This window comes from Podarcis muralis, chromosome 4 (genome assembly GCF_964188315.1).
Source record: "Podarcis muralis chromosome 4, rPodMur119.hap1.1, whole genome shotgun sequence".
Classification (NCBI taxonomy): Eukaryota; Metazoa; Chordata; class Lepidosauria; order Squamata; family Lacertidae; genus Podarcis; species Podarcis muralis.
In genome coordinates, this window is record NC_135658.1 from 17,111,900 (window position 1) to 17,134,211 (window position 22,312).

Here is a 22,312-nt window from a genome sequence, read left to right on the forward strand (position 1 = left end):
AGGTATTTCCCAGGCCAGGCCTAGTCTCAGGGACTAGTATCTTCGGCTTTCGTTTGAATAAGAGCCGAAATTTCTCGGGGACCCGGATTCTGCACCCATGTAAGATGTGCATCCGCTTTCTAGGAAGATGTAATGTAGAAAATGATCCTTCCCATTCTAATTCTTTAACATTGTTGTCTAACAACGAATATAGGTTGCAAAGCTAACACTGAGGGGAATGATTTGTACAGTGGACGCTCGGGTTGAGAACGTGATCCATGCAGGAAGCACGTTCGCAACCTGCAGCACCACGTCTGCGCACGCGTGGGTCGCTTTTCGGTGCTTCTGCGCATGCACAAGCGCCAAAACCTTGAAATAACTCATTCCGGTACTTCCGGGTTCAGCGCAGTGCGCAACACGAAATGTCTGTAACCTGAGGTATGACTGTACAGTGGTACCTCGGGTTAAGTACTTAATTCGTTCCGGAGGTCCGTTCTTAACCTGAAACTGTTCTTAACCTGAAGCATCACTTTAGCTAATGGGGCCTCCTGCTGCCGCTGTGCCGCCACGGCACAATTTCTGTTCTCATCCTGAAGCAAAGTTCTTAACCCGAGGTAATATTTCTGGGTTAGCGGAGTCTGTAACCTGAAGCGTATGTAACCCGAGGTACCACTGTACTAAACTGGTGTGTGATCAAAATTGTTATGGGGATAGGTTTTGATAGTTGACTGTGGCTTCCTCTCATACTTTGTAGTTTTGCTACGTTTACCTAGTTCATATTTAGCGGGAGGGGGAAATGTGCCTGTTGACTTGTTATGGCGTCCCTAGAGGTTGTACGAGGCACATGGCTGTCCTTGAAAGTGCCCCCCTCCCCAAAATAAAGTGACATCATTGTTCTTTGATTTTCCCTCCCTTGGAGTCTATTTCGCTGGGCACAATTTGTGAAGGCACAGAAAATGGATGATGGCATATCACATGTTTTCACATAATGGATAGCATTGGTGCTGAGCTGAAGTTTCATAGCTTCATATTTTCAGTGCGGAAAGGGGAAGATTTGGTGCTCCTGAAACATTCTCCAAAAAACCAGAAACTTGTTTTACACCAGGCATAGGCAAACTCAGCTCTCCAGATGTTGTGGGACTACAACTCCCATCATCCCTAGCTAACAGGACCAGTGGTCAGGGATGATGGGAGTTGTAGTCCCAAAACATCTGGAGGGCCGAGTTTGCCTGTCTTACACCATTGTTGTTGTTTTTCTGTTCACTGCCAATCTTGTCAGTTCCTTTGACACATTTCTCCCCCCTAAAAAGAATTATCCCCCACACACACTACATGATCCAGCCAATCCGGTATCAGCATTTTGACTTTGCAGTACTATGTAGCCAATCAGATTTGGCTACGCTACAATATAATGAAGCCAAGCCAGAGCGAGGGCTCTGTTTCTCGAGACCCTCGAATGACTGCCAAAACTGGGAGAGTGCATTTTGAAGGTGGGCAAAATCATTTCGCAGCACGCACACCCCTTGTTTCAGAACTCAGCCCTGTATTTGCACAGGGGAGATGGATAGAGGGATCTGAGACTACTCTTTTCAGTTGCCGCTACATATATTTTATAACATTTATTTTTATTGAAAGGAATTTTATAAAATATAAATAGCAGGTGGGTGGGTGATCTGGGATTTAAAGATACTGATAGCTGAGATTGCAACCTGGTTTAGACCCCAAGATGCCTCTCCTTTCATAAAAGAATCAGCAGCACTTTAAAAACCCGACTGCATAAGCAGTGAAACCTTTTTTTGCCAAATGAAACCAGGTTCTGTGCTTGCTTGCTTTATTCTTTTTTCTTTCCCTAAACTGGAAGAGAAGGTGGATGAATAATAGGACCCAAGTGTGTTCTGGTCTATACAGTTTTGTGGACTCGCTAAGTAATTTGTCATGTTTCATTTCATCTCTCTGAAAGTTTAATGCCTTTAGCGTGCCAGAGTGCTCCTGCCATTCCCACCGGCTCGCCTAGCACATGAAGCCCTGGCTTGGGCTGGGAATGTCAGGAAGTTTAAGCCGTGCTACGCTTTGTGATAAAGGGATTTGTGCACCCTCCGCGATTCCATGGGCGTGGAATTTAGCTTCGACTTCGCTATGTGGCTCCTTTCAAATAAAGAAGGCTTCATTGGTCCCATGCAGAAAAATGTTCAAGCAGCAATCCCAACCAGCAGTCCCTTGACAGCACAGAAGCTCTGATACCCAGGTGAAGCTCATCCCCCAAACAATGTCTTTGTCGATAAGTGTGCTCTACTGGAGGCGTTGGAACACAGACCTCTGGATCCATACAAATGCATGCCAAAAACACAAGCAATAAAGTCAGCTCAGAGTGCGCATTTTCCCTCGTGCAGAATTTATATTTTGGTGCATGGTATGATGAGGTCTACTTTTCGCCTTGTCGCTGAGCTCATCCTCGCTACTAGTTTGATTTACTGATGGCGGCTTCTTCCCAACGCCAGACTAAATTAGGTCACATTGAAATCGATGGAACAAGTTAGCCGTGACATAACTTAAATCCCTCTCATTAAATAGGAGCATAACCAAATTTAGAGAGAGCAATCTCCTAAATATAAGAAGCTGGTGTAAATCACCTATGCTAGACTCTATTCGGTGTAGCCTACTTTCAGTTGAGCTGGCCTAAATCTGGAAGAGACATAAAAAGTCTTCAAAATAAGAGTTTGATTTGTGCCACCCGTTTTGCCAGTGCTGGGTTGCCAGGTCGTGTGATTGAGCCGAACTGAGTTGTGTTCCAGTATTATTGCCCCAGCCCAGTCCTGCTACTCTCCCAGAACACCCATTTTTCTACTGGTCTTGGCTCAGCTGGGTGAGCCCAGTTGAGCTAGTTATGCTGGCAGATTGCTGCTTGAGCCAAGAATTGGCCACCTGAGCTGCAGATCTGATGGATCCTAACTTGCTTGTCCCATCAGATTTTGGATTTGTATTGCTCCAAATTTGAGCCAGATTATTCTTTCTTGGAGAGTCCTGGCTCATTGTTTCCCACATGTGATGAGAGTGGCTATATTGCATGCACCAGTCTGGGTTAAGTCACCAATCTGCTTCATTTTGACTGTGAGGTGACCTACTGCCTCAAAGCAAGATGCTGTAGCTCAGGGATATTATTATTATTATGTTGTTGTTGTTGTTGTTGTTGTTGTTGTTGTTGTTGTTGTTGTACCCCGCCCATCTGACTGGGTTGCCCCAGCTACTCTGGGTGGCTTCCAGCATATATAAAAACATAACAAAACATTAAACCCTAAAAGGCTTCCCTAAACAGGGCTGCCTTCAGATGTCTTTTAAAAGTAGGATAGTTGCTCATTTCCTTGACATCTGATGGGAGGGCGTTCCCCAGGGCGGGTGTCACTACCGAGAAGGCCCTCTGTCTGGTTCCCTGTAACTTCACTTCTCGCAGGGAGGGAACCACCAGAAGGCCCTCGGAGCTGGACCTCAGTGTTGAATGATGGGGGTGGAGATGCTCCTTCAGGTCTACTGGGCCAAGGCCGTTTAGGGCTTTAAAGGTCAGCACCTATATGTTTTGGCCAGCATCCAGTGTTCAAAACTCCCATTGTTTCTGAGCTCTGTGCCTAAGACTGCAGAGTAGAAGGAAAGGAGGACTTTTTTCTGCCTCCCCACTTCAAGCTACACTCTGAAGACTGGAGAAGAGACCCTCTTAAGAATATTAGAGGGGTGGGCAGGGGAAGGACTAGACCAGGGGTCAGCAAACTTTTTCAGCAGGGGGCCGGTCCACTGTCCCTCAGACTTTGTGGGGGGGGCGGACTATATTTGGGGGGGGGGGAATTCCTATGCCCCACAAATAACCCAGAGATGCATTTTAAATAAAAGAATACATTCTACTCATGTAAAAACATCAGGCAGCCCCCACAAATAACCCGGAGATGCATTTTAAATAAAAGGGCACATTCTACTCATGTAAAAACACGCTGATTCCCAGACCGTCCGCGGGCCAGATATAGAAGGCAATTGGGCCGGATCCAGCGCCCGGGCCTTAGGTTGTCCACCCATGGACTAGACCATGTGAAAAATTCATTCATTTTCAGCTTTGTGTTCTTGTTATAAAAAAAGCGCCGCCTAGACATTCCGTTGTTGTGCCCATAACCTAGGCTTAAGGTGCCATTTAGCTCCTAGTTTTCCTCTTTCAGTTTCTAACACAGCCTGCATCTCTTACAATCCCTGACCTTTGGCTGGATGGAGCTGATGGAAGCTATAGCCCCAGGACCTGGAGGACAGCAAGCTGGGGAAAGGCTTCCTAGAAATACAGTTTCCAGATGTTCTTGTTGGAAGCCAAACTAAGCAAGGCTAGAACGGGCTTCAGTTTGCGGTCTAGACTTTCCTTTGATATCAGGCAGCACCAATTCCTACTTCTTGAAAAGAAAAGGAAACCTGCACTTTCATAAAACGGGGATGGGGAACCCATGGCTCTCCTTGTGTTGCTAGGCTACCAACTTCTGTCATCCCTAGCAGGCATGACCAATGGGCAGGGATGATGGGAGTTGTGGTCTACCAACGTTTGGACAGGCCACCCAGCCCTGCTGCAAAACATCGACTGTTGCCTCTCCAGACCAGTGCAATGGTGCAAATGATGGATCCCCCCCCCTCTAATTTAAGATAAAAAGGGACGCGGGTGGCGCTGTGGGTTAAACCACAAAGCCTAGGACTTGCCGATCAGAAGGTTGGCGGTTCGAATCCCCGCAACGGGGTGAGCTCCCGTTGCTCGGTCCCTGCTCCTGCCAACCTAGCAGTTCAAAAGCACGTCAAAGTGCAAGTAGATAAATAGGCACCGCTCTGGCGGGAAGAAAAATGGCATTTCTGTGCGCTGCTGGTTTGCCAGAAGCGGCTTAGTCATGCTGGCCACATGACCCGGAAGCTGTACGCTGGCTCCCATGGCCAATAAAGCGAGATGAGCGTGGCAACCCCAGAGTCGGCCACGACTGGACCTAATGGCCAGGGGTCCTTTTACCTTTACCTTATTTAAGATAGCACACACTTGTTACTGATACGGACGTCTCCACGTGCCAACTCGGGCCGATGCTTGCGGATCGTCTCCATTGCACCCCAACTCTCGAGCGCTGACAGTGGAGGTCTCGCTGAACGGGCCGTGCTGTTTAATGAGTCAGACACGATGCTGGAAATAAAAGTGTGAGCCCAAGCGATGGAAGGGTGATGTCATCCCTAGCAACAGATGGCCAAGTGCCTCTTAAACACCCCCACCCCACACTTGCCTAGCATTGCTCAAGTGTCAGTGTTTGCAAATCTATATGCGGCAATAAGGGTACCGCTGGGTTGACCGCTACTTTTATCTGTGCCCTTTTGTGCTGGCTCAGCAATTTCTCCATGGAAACACCGTTTGCTGAATTGCTTGTTTGCTTTCATCGCCCCGTTCTTCTCTCTTGGCTCAGCTCAACTCTTTGGTCCCAGCATAACATATAAAAGTGGTCACAAGCAAATATCGCCCTCTTTTTGAGGTCCGGCACACACAAAGCACCTTTTAAAAAGAGAGAGAATTCTTTTTCATTCATTCACTTATTTTATTTTATTACAAAAGGGGAGCTGAGTGTTGACCGGGCTTCCCGCTCCTGCGTCAAAGCCAGTTGAAAATGGGCCTTGCTTTGCATAGAGACTTTGGAAAGCACAGCCGAGTTGTGTCAGGTCGCCCTCTCATTCTTGTTGCAAAACATCAGCTGCTTTGAAATGTCTCGGTTAATTCCCTCAAATAAAGGTGGAAAGAGAGCCGGGTTTAGGGGGTGGGGGTGGCGGGCATACAAAAGCTGGTCAGGCCAAATACTCTGCTAGTTGAAAGAAAGCAGATGTGAACGGGTGTGTCAGTGCGCATACGTCCCTCATAGTACATGTTAGGCCTCAAATTGTGTGGCACCATGGAACAATATTTGCGTTTCTGGAAACAAGAAAGGTATATACAGTTTGTCCACAGTTTGGCTGATTTTTCTCATATATGCAGTGCTTTTTTATCTGAGGGGACGCAAGGGTACGCATACCCCTAAACATTTTGTGAATCTAGATTTGGCCTCATTGTGGGGCAGTATTTCAATATGAGTAGGTAAATGAGAGAGAGAGAGAGAGAGAGAGAGAGAGAGAGAGTGTACACACACACACACATATATATATATGGGACGTGGGTAGTGCTGTGGGTTAAACCACAGAGCCTAGGACTTGCCGATCAGAAGGTCGGCAGTTCGAACCCTCGTGACGGGGTGAGCTCCCGTTGCTCGGCCCCTGCTTTTGCCAACCTAGCAGTTTGAAAGCTCTTCAAAGTGCAAGTAGATAAATAGGTACCACTCCGGCGGGAAGGTAAACGGCGTTTCCGTGTGCTGCTCTGGTTCGCCAGAAGCGGCTTAGTCATGCTGGCCACATGACCCGGAAGCTGTACGCCGGCTCCCTCGGCCAATAAAGCAAGATAAGATTATAGATAGAGATAGAGATAGAGATATGCATGCATGCCTTGGTATGAGTGAGAGTACTATTCTCAATTCCAGCCTTCTTGCTTCTTTTGAAATGTTTTTGCAATGTGCTCATCATTATTATTATTTAATTAAAATCCAGACAGCGCCTCTTCGCTATGCCAGTTAACCAGCCATACCTATCTTCAGGATATCCATTTCCATTGTTTTTCCTACAAGACACAGGAACACAGTACAGCTGCCTTGTACTGTATTAGACCATTGGCCCATCTAGCTCCATAATGTCAATTCTGACTGGCAGCGGCTCTTCAGGGTTTCAGGAAAAGGGTGTCTCCTAACGCTACCTGGAGTTGCTGAGAATTGAACATGGGACCTTCTGTATGCTAATCTTATCTTTCCCCTGAACTGTATTCATTCCCCTGGCTCCTTTCCCCACCCTCATTGGGAGTGGGGCGGGGAGCACAGCTATTACATTAAAGAAGCCGATTTAATGCACTAAATATCAGATCAGTTTTGCACTTAATTAAGCCAGAGGGGTATAGCTGAATGAGACCACTCTTCTCTTAATTAGGCTTAACTGGTTTGTGATTCTAACCACTAGTAACCCGGTGAGCAACGTAGCAAGCAATATAAAATGTGGTTAGATTATGGTTGCCCTTGTTTTCCTTTAACAGACCCCACTGCATACTTGTTTCAAGTAAACAAGAGGGAAAATATAGCACCTGGCCAAGCGTGGCTTGTCTTCCGTACCCGTTGGCTTAATGCAGGTGGGACATCATTCTTGCTTCGGTGCTTTCGAGAGAGAGAGGCCCCCAGGCAGGGCTCACATTGCTATAATTTCATTCCTTGTTAAGAGATTGGAGCACGATAGCTGGAAACTACAAGGGGAGGCTGCAGAAATAGAAAGTGGGATCAATTTGACCGCTATGCAAAAGCCACTCTTTACTAGGACAAGAAAGCACGCTGCCTAGATCTTTTCAGCTCCTGCCTGGGATTCAGGGCAGCCATTCTGTGCAGAAACCGCCTCCAGGAGATAGAGACTGTGCTGCCTATTGACATGCAAATGAAACCCTTTTGAGTGTGCCACTTTCCTTGGGGTTCTCTGCATATCTAATCCAGGTAGATGTTACTTAGCCTAGTTACCAACTCGAGGTGTATATTCTGCATCCCGGCTGTGCCACCTAGGGGACTTGAGGGCACTTAGATCAGTTCCCCAAACTGCAGGCGTGCTGCCATCCTAACAAAAACAACCCCAACAGCGGTTGTAGGGATGGCAAGTGCTGTTGCTGGTAGCTGGTCTAAGCCAAGCTGGTTTGGCTTATCTCTGTTTCCACCTTGGTTCTTTGGTACAGCTGCTCGTTTCCTGCTTGCTCCCAGGAAAACCCGCTCTTTACCTCTGAATCAGAGCGAACAGTCAGTTGGGTCTTCCACACATTCCCTCTGATTTTAGAGCTAAGGCCCAGGCTTTCCCAGGAAAAGCGATGGGACAAACAGAAAACCTCTCGGACCCGTGCTTTTGACAGACAAACAAAGTGTGTATGAGCCCGCATGAAACAAGCAGGAAGATGCACTCTGGTTGTTATGTACTGAGTTGAATAGGATCCAGAATGCAGCAGTCTGATTGGTCCACAGGAGCCACCCAATCCAGCTCCAGGTGGAAGTGAATCCGCAACCTGATTGGCCTACAGGAGAATCCCGGAATTAGCCAATCACGTGGGGCCCATTGTGTAAATAATGTATATAAAGCAGACATTCTGGGGGAACTTCCATTCCTCCTCACCACTATGAGCTGAATAAAGAGCATGAAATCCACTCTTGACTCCGAATATATTTCACTGGTTTTCTTCCTCGTTGGGCTCAGGACAGCAGTCAGAGTGGAGGCAGGGCAAGGGTGGGCAGTGATGGCAATGGAAGGCAATGGGTCTTGAGTCCGAGTGTCTTCAAATCCCAGGACACCTTTTGTAAAGGCTGTTCTCCAATTGGAGCACTCGCAGGCCAGTGTTTCCCAGTTGTCTGTGCTTACACTACATTTTTTTAGATTTGCCTTGAGAGAGTCTTGAAACCTCTTTTGTTGACCACCACCATTTTTAAGTTTGGAATAGAGTAGTCACTTTGGAAGACGATGATCAGGCACCCACACAACATGACCAGTCCAACAAAGTTGATGTTGAAGAACCATTGCTTCAGCACTGGTGATCTTTGCTTCTTTCTGTACACTGGCATTAGTTCGCCTTAATTGCCATGCGGGACTAGACCCTCCCTATGTCTTGATCATTCTGCTCTGTTTCTGGCTCTGGTTGTCTCTGAGCACTCAGGTCATTAAGGTCAACATGAAGGTCTGTTTAAACCCCCTCTGCTTATGGAGGAGTACCTGCCACTATACCCCCCCCCCCATATTTCATTGATAATGGCCAATATCTGTTGATGAGCCCATGCTCCAGCACTTTGCCCAGCCTTTCCAGAGCTGTTGGAGGGTCAGCCTATCCACTTACACAGCTGAGAATCCTCTTCAGGGCAGGAGTAGGAAGCAAAACTGCTGAGCTCTCCTTTCTGGTTATTGCATGGCTCATTAAAGGCAAGTTTCTTCAGCTGATGCCATAGAGCCTTGATAGCGCTGCTCCCTGTGGTGACTTTGGGGGTGTGAGATGTAATCTTGCCTCAGGTGGACTTTGCCATTTCCTCTTCTCAGCTCTTAAAACTCTCCCAAATAAAACGGATCGCTTCAGTCACATTTAACATGCCCATCTATCTCTATAAAAGTCGGTAACATCCACTCTCCCAGTGTCCTGTGGGGGGACACTCAATGATTTTATTCACCCTACATCCCTAAGTGAAGTAGCCTGATTCTCACTTCCCGAACTAATAATGGGGATCAGATCAAAATTGACCACTAAACCATGCTATGTCGCAGCTGAACGGAGTATTTGTTTTGTTTTCACAATTATGCCTTGCGTCTCCTTTACGGCTGGGTGATATACTGATGTATCATCCAAAACTTGTTTGACATCCATATTGTGATATTGGAATCTTAGTTTTAGACTTGGCGATATATTGCGAATCATGGTGTGTGTGTGTGTTCGTTCTATGCAAAAATCACAATGCAGGAAAAACCATGAAGCCAGCGAACGCCTCTGCATAGCTCCATCCTTATTTCAGACATTGTGACATATCAGTATTGTTCTCTCCCTCTCTCTCTCTCTCTCTCCCTCTCTCTCTCTCTCTTGGAGAAGATGTGAGAGAGACACCATGATTGCTTTGCCCTCTATATTTTACTTAATAAACTCATATGCCACACTTCACAACCACTCTGCTGTTGAGTGTGCACATGTCTTCGGATATGTGCCACTGCTGCGCACCTGTAACTGAAGAGTTACAGAATGTCCTGTGCTGCGATCAAGGGGGAAGATGGCTGGAGAGGTTTCTCAGTTCGGGGGCTGTGCATCGCCCCCCCCCCCCCCAGGATTCCCATCATATATCACCATGTTGGGCTGGTGATATACAGTGGTACCTCGGGTTAAGTACTTAATTCGTTCCGGAGGTCCGTTCTTAACCTGAAACTGTTCTCAACCTGAAGCACCACCTTAGCTAATGGGCCCTCCCGCTGCCCCCGCGCCACTGGAGAACCATTTCTGTTCTCATCTTGAAGCAAAGTTCTTAACCCGAGGTACTATTTCTGGGTTAGCGGAGTGTGTAACCTGAAGTGTATGTAACCCGAGGTACCACTGCATTGCGCTGTTGAAAACCAGGTATCACCCCATCCTAATCTCTTCGTGGTACTGTGGATATTTATCATGCTTTCCTTTCTCTCTCTCTCTCTCTCTCTCTCTCTCTCTCTCTCTCTCTCTCTCTCTCTCTTACCAGTAGAGAGATGGGCTCCACTCCTGCTGGCAAAACAGAGGGGAGGCATTCCTGATTAATACCCCCCCACACATACACATATACAGTGTTCCCAGTGCAAATCCCCCCCCCCACGGTTCCAGAAGGTTTTAGGAGACTGCAAAGGGAATTGGTAAAAAACGTATCCCCTCCAAACGCTCCCGTGGGCATCATTTGCTGTTGGACAGCTTTCCCGAGGGCTGCATGCCAGCAGAGGGCATGGCAGAAGCGCGCGTGGGAGTCACTGCTAATTTGGCTATCTAATCAGGGTTTGGATTTGCTCGTTAGCAACCCAGTGGGTCAAGGAGTAGAGCATAATCAGTGACAAAAGGTCACAGGCTCGAGATCGCAACTGAAGCTAATCAATCGGCTCGTTAATGTGCAATTGCTTCGTTAGAAGTATATTATTATCGTCATATGGAAGGCGATGATATTCTGAACCAGGAGTCAGACTGCAACATAAAGCCGTGTAGAGTAGCAACATAGTACTTAGAAAATAATGTAAAGTAGGAGTTTCATGAGATTGTAATTGCATCGACAAAGCCATCAGTCGATGTAACCAAGGATTTGACCTCCTCCTAATCACCTCCACCCCATCTAGTTGTCCAACAGCTCCATAGCATATCCTAATTTCCCAGTTTCCTGGCATACTTGACATTTTGGAATAAAGTTCATAGTTACTCAGCTGTTGCTAGGAGGGTGGGAACAAGTAAAAAAGTGTTATTTAAAAGAAACCAGGTAAGGGAAAAGGAAATAACAGGCCAAGAGAGTAAAATGGACTAGGACCAGGGTTCAAATCACAGCTCACTGGGTGATCTTGGGACTGTGCATGAGGTGGGAGAGGAAACATAGGATATAAGGTTGCTCTGCTGCTGCCGTATTAATCCAGTTTCAGAGGAAGCCTAAGCAGTTGATAGATACCCTCCCACACGCAAAAGGGCATTGATTAGATGCATCAGGACGTGAATAGCTGGCATAGAGGTACTATCTTCACAGCATCAGCCCTGTATCCATTTCTGGGTGCTGAAAACACATGCATCGATTCTGTCAATCCAACTAATACGTAGTTCGTAGTTAGTTAGGGAGCTCATGCAGAATGGCGTCTGTATACATAATACAAAACAGCAGCTGTCATTGCTGTCCATGCCGTGGAAGTTCTACCACAGAGTCCTAGGTGTCAGCATCTGAATTTGCAGCAGATCTTGACTGGGGGCCTGAGGAATGGCGTGTGTGGGTTCAGCTTTTGCATCGTTGCCTTGCTTTGTCCCCAAATGGGTGTTGGCTTTTTGCAGTATGGTAGCGCTGCAGAGAGCTTGCTGGGGAGACCATGCATTAAAAAGGGACTCAAAAATAACTTAAAGAAGGTTTTAATAAGAAAAACAAAAACCCCATTTACACTAAATACAGTAACAACAAACCAGACCCAACCACCAACCCATCCCCCAGGGTAATGGGAGAGCTAGGTGCTGCTCCTTATATACTACACCCAAATGCTGACACACCTTAATCAAATACAACTCAGCAGCACCTGCTATGATTCACAGCTGTAAAGCTGGGTCTCGTTAGTTTGCTCTGGCCCTTGCTCTGGCCCCTTTAAGATATACACATCGAGTGGAACAATGATGAACCTTTACATTTAAAGAAACCATTCAACATTGGGAACTGTCAGGAGGCCAGCAGAAGCATCAAAGAAGCTTCTAATTGCAACGAGTCAGAATGAATCCAGGTCTTTATAGGGCCTGATCCCTATAAAAGTGCTTGGGTGGCTGGTCTGATCTCGTAGGAGGACTCTACACCAGCTGCAGACCACCTTTCCTCAAACACTTCCTCCCAACTGGAGAGGTACCGGTCCTGAAAGTACCATAGAAAACCTAGCCTGGGCACAAATGAGATAAGGAACGTGTGGTGCTCCAGATGTTGGTTTACGACTCCCATCATCCCTGACTGTTGGCCATGCTGGCTGGGGCTGATGGGAGTTAGAGCCTGACAACACTGGGAGGGCTGCAAGTTCTGGTATACACAATGGACTAGTTTGGATGATCATATCTCAGTTTATAAAGCTGAGATATACACAAGACTTTTGCTCATGTATGGAATCCCATCACTCCTCCCTTTGCACAAACCACAATTATACCAGGGAGCCTCTAATAAACTACAGTTTCCCATTTTGTGCATACCAGGGAACTGTGCTCACCGACTTTTTACAAGGCAAGGATATCAAGTCAACTTCAAACAATTGTTCTTTCAAAGAACCTGGCTTCCAGATTTAAGAACTATTTGTTTCCCAGGTCGGATGAAATGGGAGACTTCCTCTATTAATCATGGCAAAGGTATGAGAAAAGCAAGGGGCTGGGTCTGTAGACCAAAAGGTTCAGTATGATAATCCAAATGCAGCTCATGCAGATATGGATCTCTGGGTCAGGACACATGTCCACCCTAAATAAATAATTGGTTCCAAATCACATATGATAAAACTGACAGCTTAAGTAAGATACTCCCAACTCACTCCAGAGAATTGGAGCAACTGTCTCTAATGAATGGGGGCAAGCGAGCAATCAGTTGTTCCCTTAAACAAACCCTCTTCAATCAGCCATTTCCCCTTCACTCCCTGGTAGCTAAAAGGTTTCAAACTGTCCTCATTTGCAGACAAATGAAAACAAAGATGGATATAAAACAAAATTGTGTCCCTTTTTGTCTGCCTCTTCAGACAAAATTCAGTGTCTCCTAAACAGCTAATTGTTAATATGGAGCCTCGGCGCAGATTTTAACAACTGTGTAGCTCTCTCAATTCCAATGAAAATTACGGTATTCTGGTCTGCTTGTAATTAGCATGTAATTAGTACTTCCAGCAGTAGCTATAAATACTTACCTAACGGCTGGCTAGCTTGGTACTTAGCACACATGATCATTATACAATTTCCTTCAATTTTTCCATGCATAAATGCCAGGGGAAACTGAGTAAAACTTGGGAAGCCCGTGGGTATAATTTATGTTAATTGGTTTGGCCCCTTAGCAGAAAGCAAGCTCGTGCCATGTTAAGGGGGTGGCAGTGGCACTTGGAGAGGCTAGGGGGTAGGCAAACAAACCATCCACCAGTTGGGTACTCTGCACTTCAAGTGAATTGCAATCCCATTGTGTTGCTTGAGTCTAAATCTGCATTAATGTGGGAGAGGAAGCTCAGTTTCTAGCCTTTTCCTTTCCTAAAACAAGCTCAGGTCACAGCGTGGCAACGTCTTGGCAATCTGCTCTATCAAATGCAGGGGAGGGGGGGATGCGTATTCATTCCTCCTAACAGGGAACATCTGCAGTTGGGGCTTTAGAATCGAGATGCTCTCTTTGCCGCTTCTTAAAAATAGAGTATTTTGTGAAAGAATTACAGCTGGCGAAATTGAAAGCACCCATCTTTTCCCATTTGCCAGTTGTACATAAAAGGACAACTTTTTTTAGTCGTGCAAAGCTGCAGACCACCCAATTTCCAGAAAAATATCTGGCATCTACCTGTTGGGGTTACCAGGTTGTAATTGTGTGTGTGTGTGTGTTCGTGTTCTTGCACTGCTGTGCGTCTTCCAGGTGCCATTTTCTTCTTCTTCATTCCATAATCACATCAGGCACCATGACAAATAGGATTAAATACTACAGAAAATGCCCTTTTCTGCAGCAGCTCCCATCTATTAAATGCTCTCTCCAGAGAGGCACAGCAGGTGCCAACTTCGTCATCCTTTCAGCACCAGACAAATAGGTTTGCATTTCCCTGGGCAATGTCTGGTAGTGGGTCATTTCAGGTGTGACCCAAAAGGAAGAACAGAACCATCCTCAGCATCAATAGCCTGAATAATCCTGGTGGCTATGCAGTTGTTTGTTGTGTTAGAAAGCATATGTAATGTCAAAACACGATATGTCTTAGGAATGTTTGTTAAGCCATATATATACATTTGTTTTCTGATCAGGCTGTAGCGGAGAAATTCATATTGGTGCCCCCAAACCATCTGCCCTTTTGAACGTCGGTGGTGCATTTCAAAAAGCTGGCCACCCAAAGGCTGTGAGATAGCAGTTTCAAACTTCATGTTTATAAAATCTGATGAGAGCTGAGGTTTATATCGTTTGAACAGTATTGCATTGGAATTACATCGTACCGGGAAAGTCCTGCAAGCTTACATCTGCCATGAACTTATAGGTGGTCTCGGACAAACCGCTCTGTCAGTCTCAGCCTCCCGTCTCTACTATGGGACTAAAAGTTCTGATCTGTGTTGCTAAGGTGTTGTTCAAGAGTATGTGGAATGCTTTGAATACAGCAGTGATGACAGTGGCAAGATGAGGAGGACTGTGATAATATTGTATTGACAATGATGATGCTAAAATACTTCCCACACTGCCACAGATACTTTCCACACTGTTACCCTCCCATCTCAAACCCTTACAATCAATCAAACATAATGATGATAATAATAATAATTCCAGGTTAATTCTGAGCAAGGAGATACTTCTCTTTCTACTCATTGTGGCAGCTACCTCCTGCTTCCAGTTTGACAAGAACAGGATCTAACACCTGCAGAAGGCCCATACCCAGACCAAGACATCATCTCCTATCCAGAGATGCCACAAATATGCTGCCTGTGTGGTTGACCTAAACCAGCCAACTTTGGGTCCCTGGATGTTGTGGGACTACAAGCCCCCTTCCGAGTTATCCCAGACCACTGGCTAGTGTGACTGATGGAACTGGGGTTGTGGTCTTACAACATCTTGGTATTCTGTGTTGGAGAAGGCTGCCCTAAATGGTGAGCCCCAGCTCTCTCTTCCATAGCCTAGCTCCACCAAGGCAGACCTACTCTCCCTTTTTTCCTCAGCCACTGTTACATTTCTAGCTCATTATGAGCTTAGCATAAATAGGCCTTGTGCTAGATACAGTGCATCTGGGATATGCAATTATATAGTGATGTTTGATTTATACACTATCTTAATATATTCATTGAAAGGCACTTTGTTGCATTAGAAAAATAAAGGGTTGGTGTCGTTTCACTTTTAGTGTTCTTTGGGGAGGAACAAAACATATCTTTAGCCTTTGCTGGCAGCTCGGCTGTTACAGGGTGTGCGCTGCAAAATTTGTAAATAAGATAATTTATGTTCAATTCAAATCTCAAAAGGTACATAAAACATCGACTGGAACAGACCAAACCCAAATCAGCCCAGGCAAGAGCTTGCCCACAGTCCAATCATAGTAACTAACCTCGGGCTATAACTTGGAATGCAGAAATTCCACAGTCTGTGGTCCTGTCTGCGCTATAAACTTTTATTGCTTTTTATGTCACGTTAACTGTCACGGCTTTCCCCTAAGAATCCTGGGAATTATAGTTTGGAGAGGATGCAGATAATTCTTCGTTAGAAATAGCAACTGTTCCCTCTCTCCGAACCACAGTTTTCAGGAGGGGGTGTGTGTGAAAAGGGAATGACTGAGACAGTTTAATTCTATGATGTGATTGTGCCTTCTGTGACATTGTAATGTAATGCCCGTAACTTTGTCTTGTGATTATTTTTTTAAAACGTTTCTTGAGACAATTTGTTTTGTGCAAATTCTTACATCAAGGGTTCCCAAATTGTGGTCTGTGGACCACCAGTGGTCTGTGAACTCAGGTGGTCCATGGCATAGCTGTGGATTTGTGGTTAAAGATGGCGACACATCCATTGCATAAAGTATTTTTATTGCTTCCTCTTTTTCTTATATTCTATTTTATTGTATTACACTTTGAGTTATTAGGAACTCAAATTGTAATACAATAAAATGCAGTACCTAAGAAATAAGAGAATCAATAAAAAACCCAATTAAAAATCATACATCACATTAAGATTGCTGCAACAGGCAGAAAAAGTGGTCTGCCGCTAAAACATAGGTTTCTGTGTTGTGTAGCAGTATAATGGGGAGCCACTCTGGAAGTGGTGGTTGTTTTTCAAAGATATTTTCTCTATCTTATATTTGGTATAATGAAATATATTAAGAAAATAAAGCCGTTCACCAAGACCCTTAGCAACCCACCATATGTCTACTCTGAAGTAAATTGCACTGAGTTCAATGGGATTTACTCCCAAGTGTGTGTAGAATGTATTGGCCCACCGAGGAGCCTTCTATTCCCTCTTGAAAGCCATTGTAGCTATGTTAGTGTCATGCCAACTCTGGCAGCTTTGACCAACAGCACATGGAATTGCCCCCACCCAGTGGAGGACCCCAGGGCTAAAGGGAAGATTGCCCCCCAAATTTGGATTTCTGGAGTGTCTAGCCAGAGCCTCAAAACTTCTGCTTGCAGTGGGGGGACTTTGGACTCTCAAATTTCAGTGGTGCCTTGTGTGACGCTAAACCTCAGTCCCCTCGTGCTCAGTTCTACGGCATTAGTGTGGCGCCCCCTGCAACACAGCACTTAGTGTGGCTGAATCAGTTGCGTTACCCTAAAGCTGCCTCTGCTGTCTGGCCTGTTGTTACGCTCTCAGCTCTATGAGTGGGGTGGCCCTACTCAAGCGCTACCCCAGTGTTCTATATCCTCCACTCAGTGGGGGAGAGCTAGGACAAGCATGTTTGTTCCACCCCACATTGCTAACTCCATCACCCTCTGCAAGTTGGAAGGATGGCTCCAAAAAGGGGGAGCCTGCTCTGTGTGATTTAGAACTCTGGAAAAGTAAGTCCTATAGCAAACGATAATCAGTATTTCCCAAGGGGCATTGTGTTTCCTTTGCATTTAAATGAAGGGGCTGGAATTACATGGTGACAAGATCAAACCCATCCATTCTGAAGGAAATCAGCCCTGAGTGCTCACTGGAAGGACAGATCGTGAAGCTGAGGCTCCAGTACTTTGGCCACCCCATGAGTAGAGAAGACTCCCTGGAAAAGACCCTGATGTTGGGAAAGATTGAGGGCACAAGGAGAAGGGGACGACGGAGGATGAGATGGTTGGACAGTGTTCTCTAAACTACCAGCATGAGTTTGACCAAACTGCGGGAGGCAGTGGAAGACAGGAGTGCCTGGCGTGCTCTGGTCCATTGGGTCACGAAGAGTCGGACATGACTAAACAACAACAACGTAATAATTTACAGAATACATTGGTACCTCTAGATGCGGATACGGTCCGTTCCGGGGTGCCATTTGCACCCCAAAAAGTTCACAACTAGAGCGGCACTTCTGCGCAGGCGCGGAGCATGATGAAGCGCTTCTGCGCATGTGCAAAACGTGTAGAACGCTTATGCAGGTGCACGCACAGCGAAACCCAGAAGTATACACTTCCGGGTTTGCCGCATTTGCAACCCGAAAATCCGCAACATGAAGCGAATGCAACAAGAGGTATGACTGCAGTTAATTACGTAAGTTATGTAAGTTACACAGTTACAGTTTTGCCATTGCAGACAGTGAGGCTGATAGTGTAGCCTTGGGCAAAAGTTGAACTGCAGCAGAAAGGAGACGGTGGTGCCTGCAACAAATATTGGGCAGAACGGAAAGCAATGCTTTCTTACACCCCTGACCGTTAACTCTGCACCTGAGCTTGCATGGTGACTTTAAAATAAAGCCAGCACTACTATTATTTCATGAGAGGGAAATGTGTGGAAGAAATAAGTGTAATTTCCAGAAACTAGTTTAGCAGTTTAACTAGTAAACAAAGCCCCTGGAATGAGGGAGCGTTTACTGCTGTTAACAAGAGCTTTATCTCTCTTTTAGCTTATCTTATAAAGAAAGGGCATTTTGCTCTCATCGTCCAGTAATCAAAAATGGGAATAATGCTTCAGATTTTAAAATAATCATACATTTGTCTTCAGGATTATCTGCCTCCCATTTCATATTTAACAAATTCCCATTTCCCCCCCAGATAAGCACACACTCACTTTCAAATTAGAGGCTTACATCAGTAATTATATAAAATGATATGTTTATTTACACCCAAAGTCACATTTAACTTATTTTCCGGGGTATTTTATTATTTTCTTTTTCTTTTTTTTTCTAAGCACCTCTGTTTCATCATGCCAATCTGTGATTTACTAAGCTAGCTAGACAAACATGCTGTTAGTGTTCAAAAGACATTTTATTCATACTGGGTAATAAAATTGCCCCTTATTATTCTGATGCCTTCCATAATGCCTGCTATCAGGAAGACTAGAGATGCTTGCATGTGGCGCTGGCTCAGAAAACCCCTCTGATGTATTGTATTAGCCTATGCAAGAGCTCGTTTCAGTTGTGATAATGAGCCTTTCTTAACTAAGAATGGATGAGAAATGCAATTTATCAAGGTTTTTTATGGGGGGAGGGTGAAAATATAACTCAGAAATAAACAAACCTACGCCTTGATTTTTGATTGAGTTATCAATTGGAGTGTATAGAATCATAATTGGTTCTACCAAGGAGGATGGTGAAGACCATCTACTAAGAGCATGGTGCTGATAACGCAAAGGTTGCCGGTTCAATCCCCATGCGGGACAGCTTCATATTCCTGCACTGCAGGGATTGGACTAGGTCAGGGGTCTGCAACCTTTAAGACAAAAAGAGCCACTTGGACCCATTTCCGAAGGAAAAAAAACCTGGGAGCCGCAAAACCATTGCAACATTTAAAGCATGCACGCCGCTGCCCTCCGATCTGACAGCGGGCGGGAAGGTGATGTCGGGAAGGGAAGGTGACGCCCCCATGCGACGTCACAGCCAGTACAGCGCCCGCCACAGTGGGGAGTGTCGGGGCGCACAATGTGCCTGCTCCCCTCGCTAGTATCCGTCCCGGAGCCACGGCAAAGGTGTAAAAGAGCCACATGCGGCTACGGAGCCACAGGTTGCAGACCCCTGGACTAGGTGATCCAACGGGTCCCTTCCAACTCTATGATTCCATGATTCTGTGAACTCAACCCTTATTAAAGAGATGGGGGATACTCTACATGGGGGAATTTAGCAAGAGGGCCAAAGGTAACTTGACTATTCTTTGTCCACAACGTTCAGACTCTTGCATGCAAATGAATTGCTCATTGGTTGTAGCATGAAGCAAAAACTTTGAATCAGTCATCGCTGATTAAAAGCAGCTTTTCCATTCCCCAACATACCTAGTGCAGTCCTCATAGGTAGGGAAGCTCAGATCAGTCTATATCTGTGTCAGTTTCACCAGTGTTAATGTGCATTCATGTGCAGTTTCTTTTAAAAAAAAAAATCAGTGTGGAAATTTGTATTAAAATGCTTGTTTTTATTCCAATGAACACATTCCTCAATGTATTTTATCCTAAGCACCATCCAATTAGCATGTTCATGAAATGCACAAGGACCCTTTTTCTGTATGCTAAAGTGGTCCACGTTGGAAGTTTGGCTCTGGATGCTTCTAGTGATCCATCTGGAGACCTGTTCTTTTTCCATGTTACTGAAAATAATTCTGATCTTTCTTACAGGTCTCATAACCACGACTTCAAGAAAACTGGATCGTGAACAGCAGGCAGAACATTTTCTGGAGGTAAGATGAGATAGGGAATGTGTTCTAAAATGGGTGTGCAGACCAGGTTTGCAGAATCTGTTTGTCCTGCAGGATCTAACCTCATGATTCTAAATGAATTTGCCTGGTGCTATCACACTCCTTTCTCTTCTTTCCCCTCATTCCTTTCCTTGTGCCATCTGATTCCCTTGGTTACTTCTGATTTTGTGACATGTTACCATTTCCTGTTACATCCAACTTGGAGAAACTATTGTTTGCGCACAAACCATGATGGCAGACCGATTGAATTGGGTTTGCAACCCTGGTTTGAAGGCAGACTATGGCTTGTACAAACCATAGTTTGTCCAAAATATGGAGACAGTGGTGGTGGGAAGAAGAAGAAGAAGAGGAGGAGGAGGAGTTTGGATTTGATATCCTGCTTAACATTCTCCTTTCCCTTCCTCCCCCACAACAAACACTCTGTGAGGTGAGTGGGGCTGAGAGACTTCAGAGAAGTGTGACTAGCCCAAGGTCACCCAGCAGCTGCATGTGGAGGAGCGGAGACACGAACCCGGTTCCCCAGATTACGAGTCCACTGCTCTTAACCACTACACCACACTGGATTATTTACAAGGAGCGCAGGGAGCTTCTCAGCCTAGTGCTTTGTATTCCATCGAAACCAACCCACTTAGTAATCATATACATCTGCCCCATTTGGGCTTGAAGGCAACATCTTTATTTATCAGTGTTGAGGAAAAGCGGCCAAATGAAATTAAATTGCCGCAGAAGCATGTCTACTAATGAGAGGTTTTCAGGCCTGATATGTGTTTTACTGGTCTGTAGGCCTTGAGCATATAACTGGAGCACAGCAGACGGAATACTTGCTGAGAATACCCCCTTCAAATAAAATGAAAAAAGGCATCTATTTTTAATTGGGGAAGGAGTTGCAGGGCAGCTAATTTATTACACTTAGGCTTTAGTCGTCTGTTCCGGATTGATTCACATGCGGCTAATGAGGAATCTGTTACCTGGTATTTCAGAATAATAGGTTGGAGATGAATACAAAATCCCACTGTTGCAGGCTGTTTGAAGATGGAATAGTCAAGGGGGATGATTTAGCACACTACTGCTCCAGGATTTTCGGGACTAGTAGAAGCCAAATTGTGGACTGGCAGGTGCAAAGATTAGAGGTCCAGATTGGCCGCCACCTCTCCCCCCAAAATGATTAGAATGCATTAAAATTTGCCCATTTGATGGCATGTTTCTCAATAACAAAAATCAGACAGGCTGTTGACAGTTTGGCACTAGGTTGTCTGAAGAGGAAGAGCTCGGTTTTACGACACTTGTGAAGCGTTTTGTGAAATGTTTGGCTCCTAATGTGGTTAATTAACCTCCTGGGGGAACCTTTAATTGCCAGTATAACCATAGCCTCCCCATAGCATCACTTTTGCCTTCCGGAATTATTTTATACTCTTCCTCCCATTAAGAGTCTGATTGGCATAAAAAGAGAATAAAATTGGCTCCCCGTGAAAAGATATCTGACTGGAGATTGACCTAAAAGCTTCCGTTTTCTCGCTTGCATGGTGTGTGCATGCCTAGGAGGGGCGGAGGGAGGCGTTGATGGGGCCCCAGGAGTATGGAGGTCTTTTATTTGATTCATGAAATAAGCCTGCCCTTATTTCCTCTATATTTGACTGTGACATAATACCCTTAAAGGTCTTTCTTTAGCCTATTCAGAACAAATCAGTGTGAAGCTTGAATTGGAATGAAAGAGTTGGAACTACATAGACAAAGGAGAAGACACTGAATTTGTAGGGCGTTTTGCTGCCGCAGCATACTGAAATGAATTTTCCTTGGTGAACTTTCCGTACATTTATTAATTTGTGGCTTACCGGTGGGTGTTGATGGATTCAGATATTGGTTTAAAATCTTGTACATCTGTTCTGGTCCGAGACAGTAGTCCCATGTCAAACAAACCTTAGCAGTATCACCAAACAAGGAGATCTTCAAGGCTCCGGGGATGTCATAGTAATGTAGAGTTGGAAGGGACCCTGATTTTCAACCATCTTAACTTTTTGTTGTTTAGTCGTGTCCGACTCTTCGTGACCCCATGGACCAGAGCACGCCAGGCACTCCTGTCTTCCACTGCCTCCCGCAGTTTGGTCAAACTCATGCTGGTAGCTTCGAGAACACTGTCCAACCATCTCATCCTCTACCGTCCCCTTCTCCTTGTGCCCTCCATCTTTCCCAACATCAGGGTCTTTTCCAGGGAGTCTTCTCTTCTCAGGAGGTGGCCAGAGTATTGGAGCCTCAGCTTCAGGATCTGTCCTTCCAGTGAGCACTCAGGGCTGATTTCCTTCAGAATGGATAGGTTTGATCTTCTTGCAGTCCATGGGACTCTCAAGAGTCTCCTCCAGCACCATAATTCAAAAGCATCAATTCTTTGGCGATCAGCCTTCTTTATGGTCCAGCTCTCACTTCCATACATCACTACTGGGAAAACCATAGCTTTAACTATACGGACCTTGGTCGGCAAGGTGATGTCTCTGCTTTTTAAGATGCTGTCTAGGTTTG

At 45.5% G+C, this 22,312-nt stretch overlaps 1 protein-coding gene across 10 annotated transcripts in view; it reads left to right on the forward strand.

Annotated features, from left to right (window-relative positions):
* Nucleotides 1-22,312, forward strand: part of FAT3 (FAT atypical cadherin 3) — a 468,770-nt gene that overhangs the window by 282,745 nt on the left and 163,713 nt on the right. For all 10 annotated transcript variants that reach the window (XM_028726039.2, XM_077926982.1, XM_077926985.1 and 7 more), the window contains exon 4: nt 19,719-19,780. In XM_028726039.2, coding sequence (XP_028581872.2) covers nt 19,719-19,780 — 62 coding nt within the window. The remainder of the gene's footprint in view (nt 1-19,718; nt 19,781-22,312) is intronic.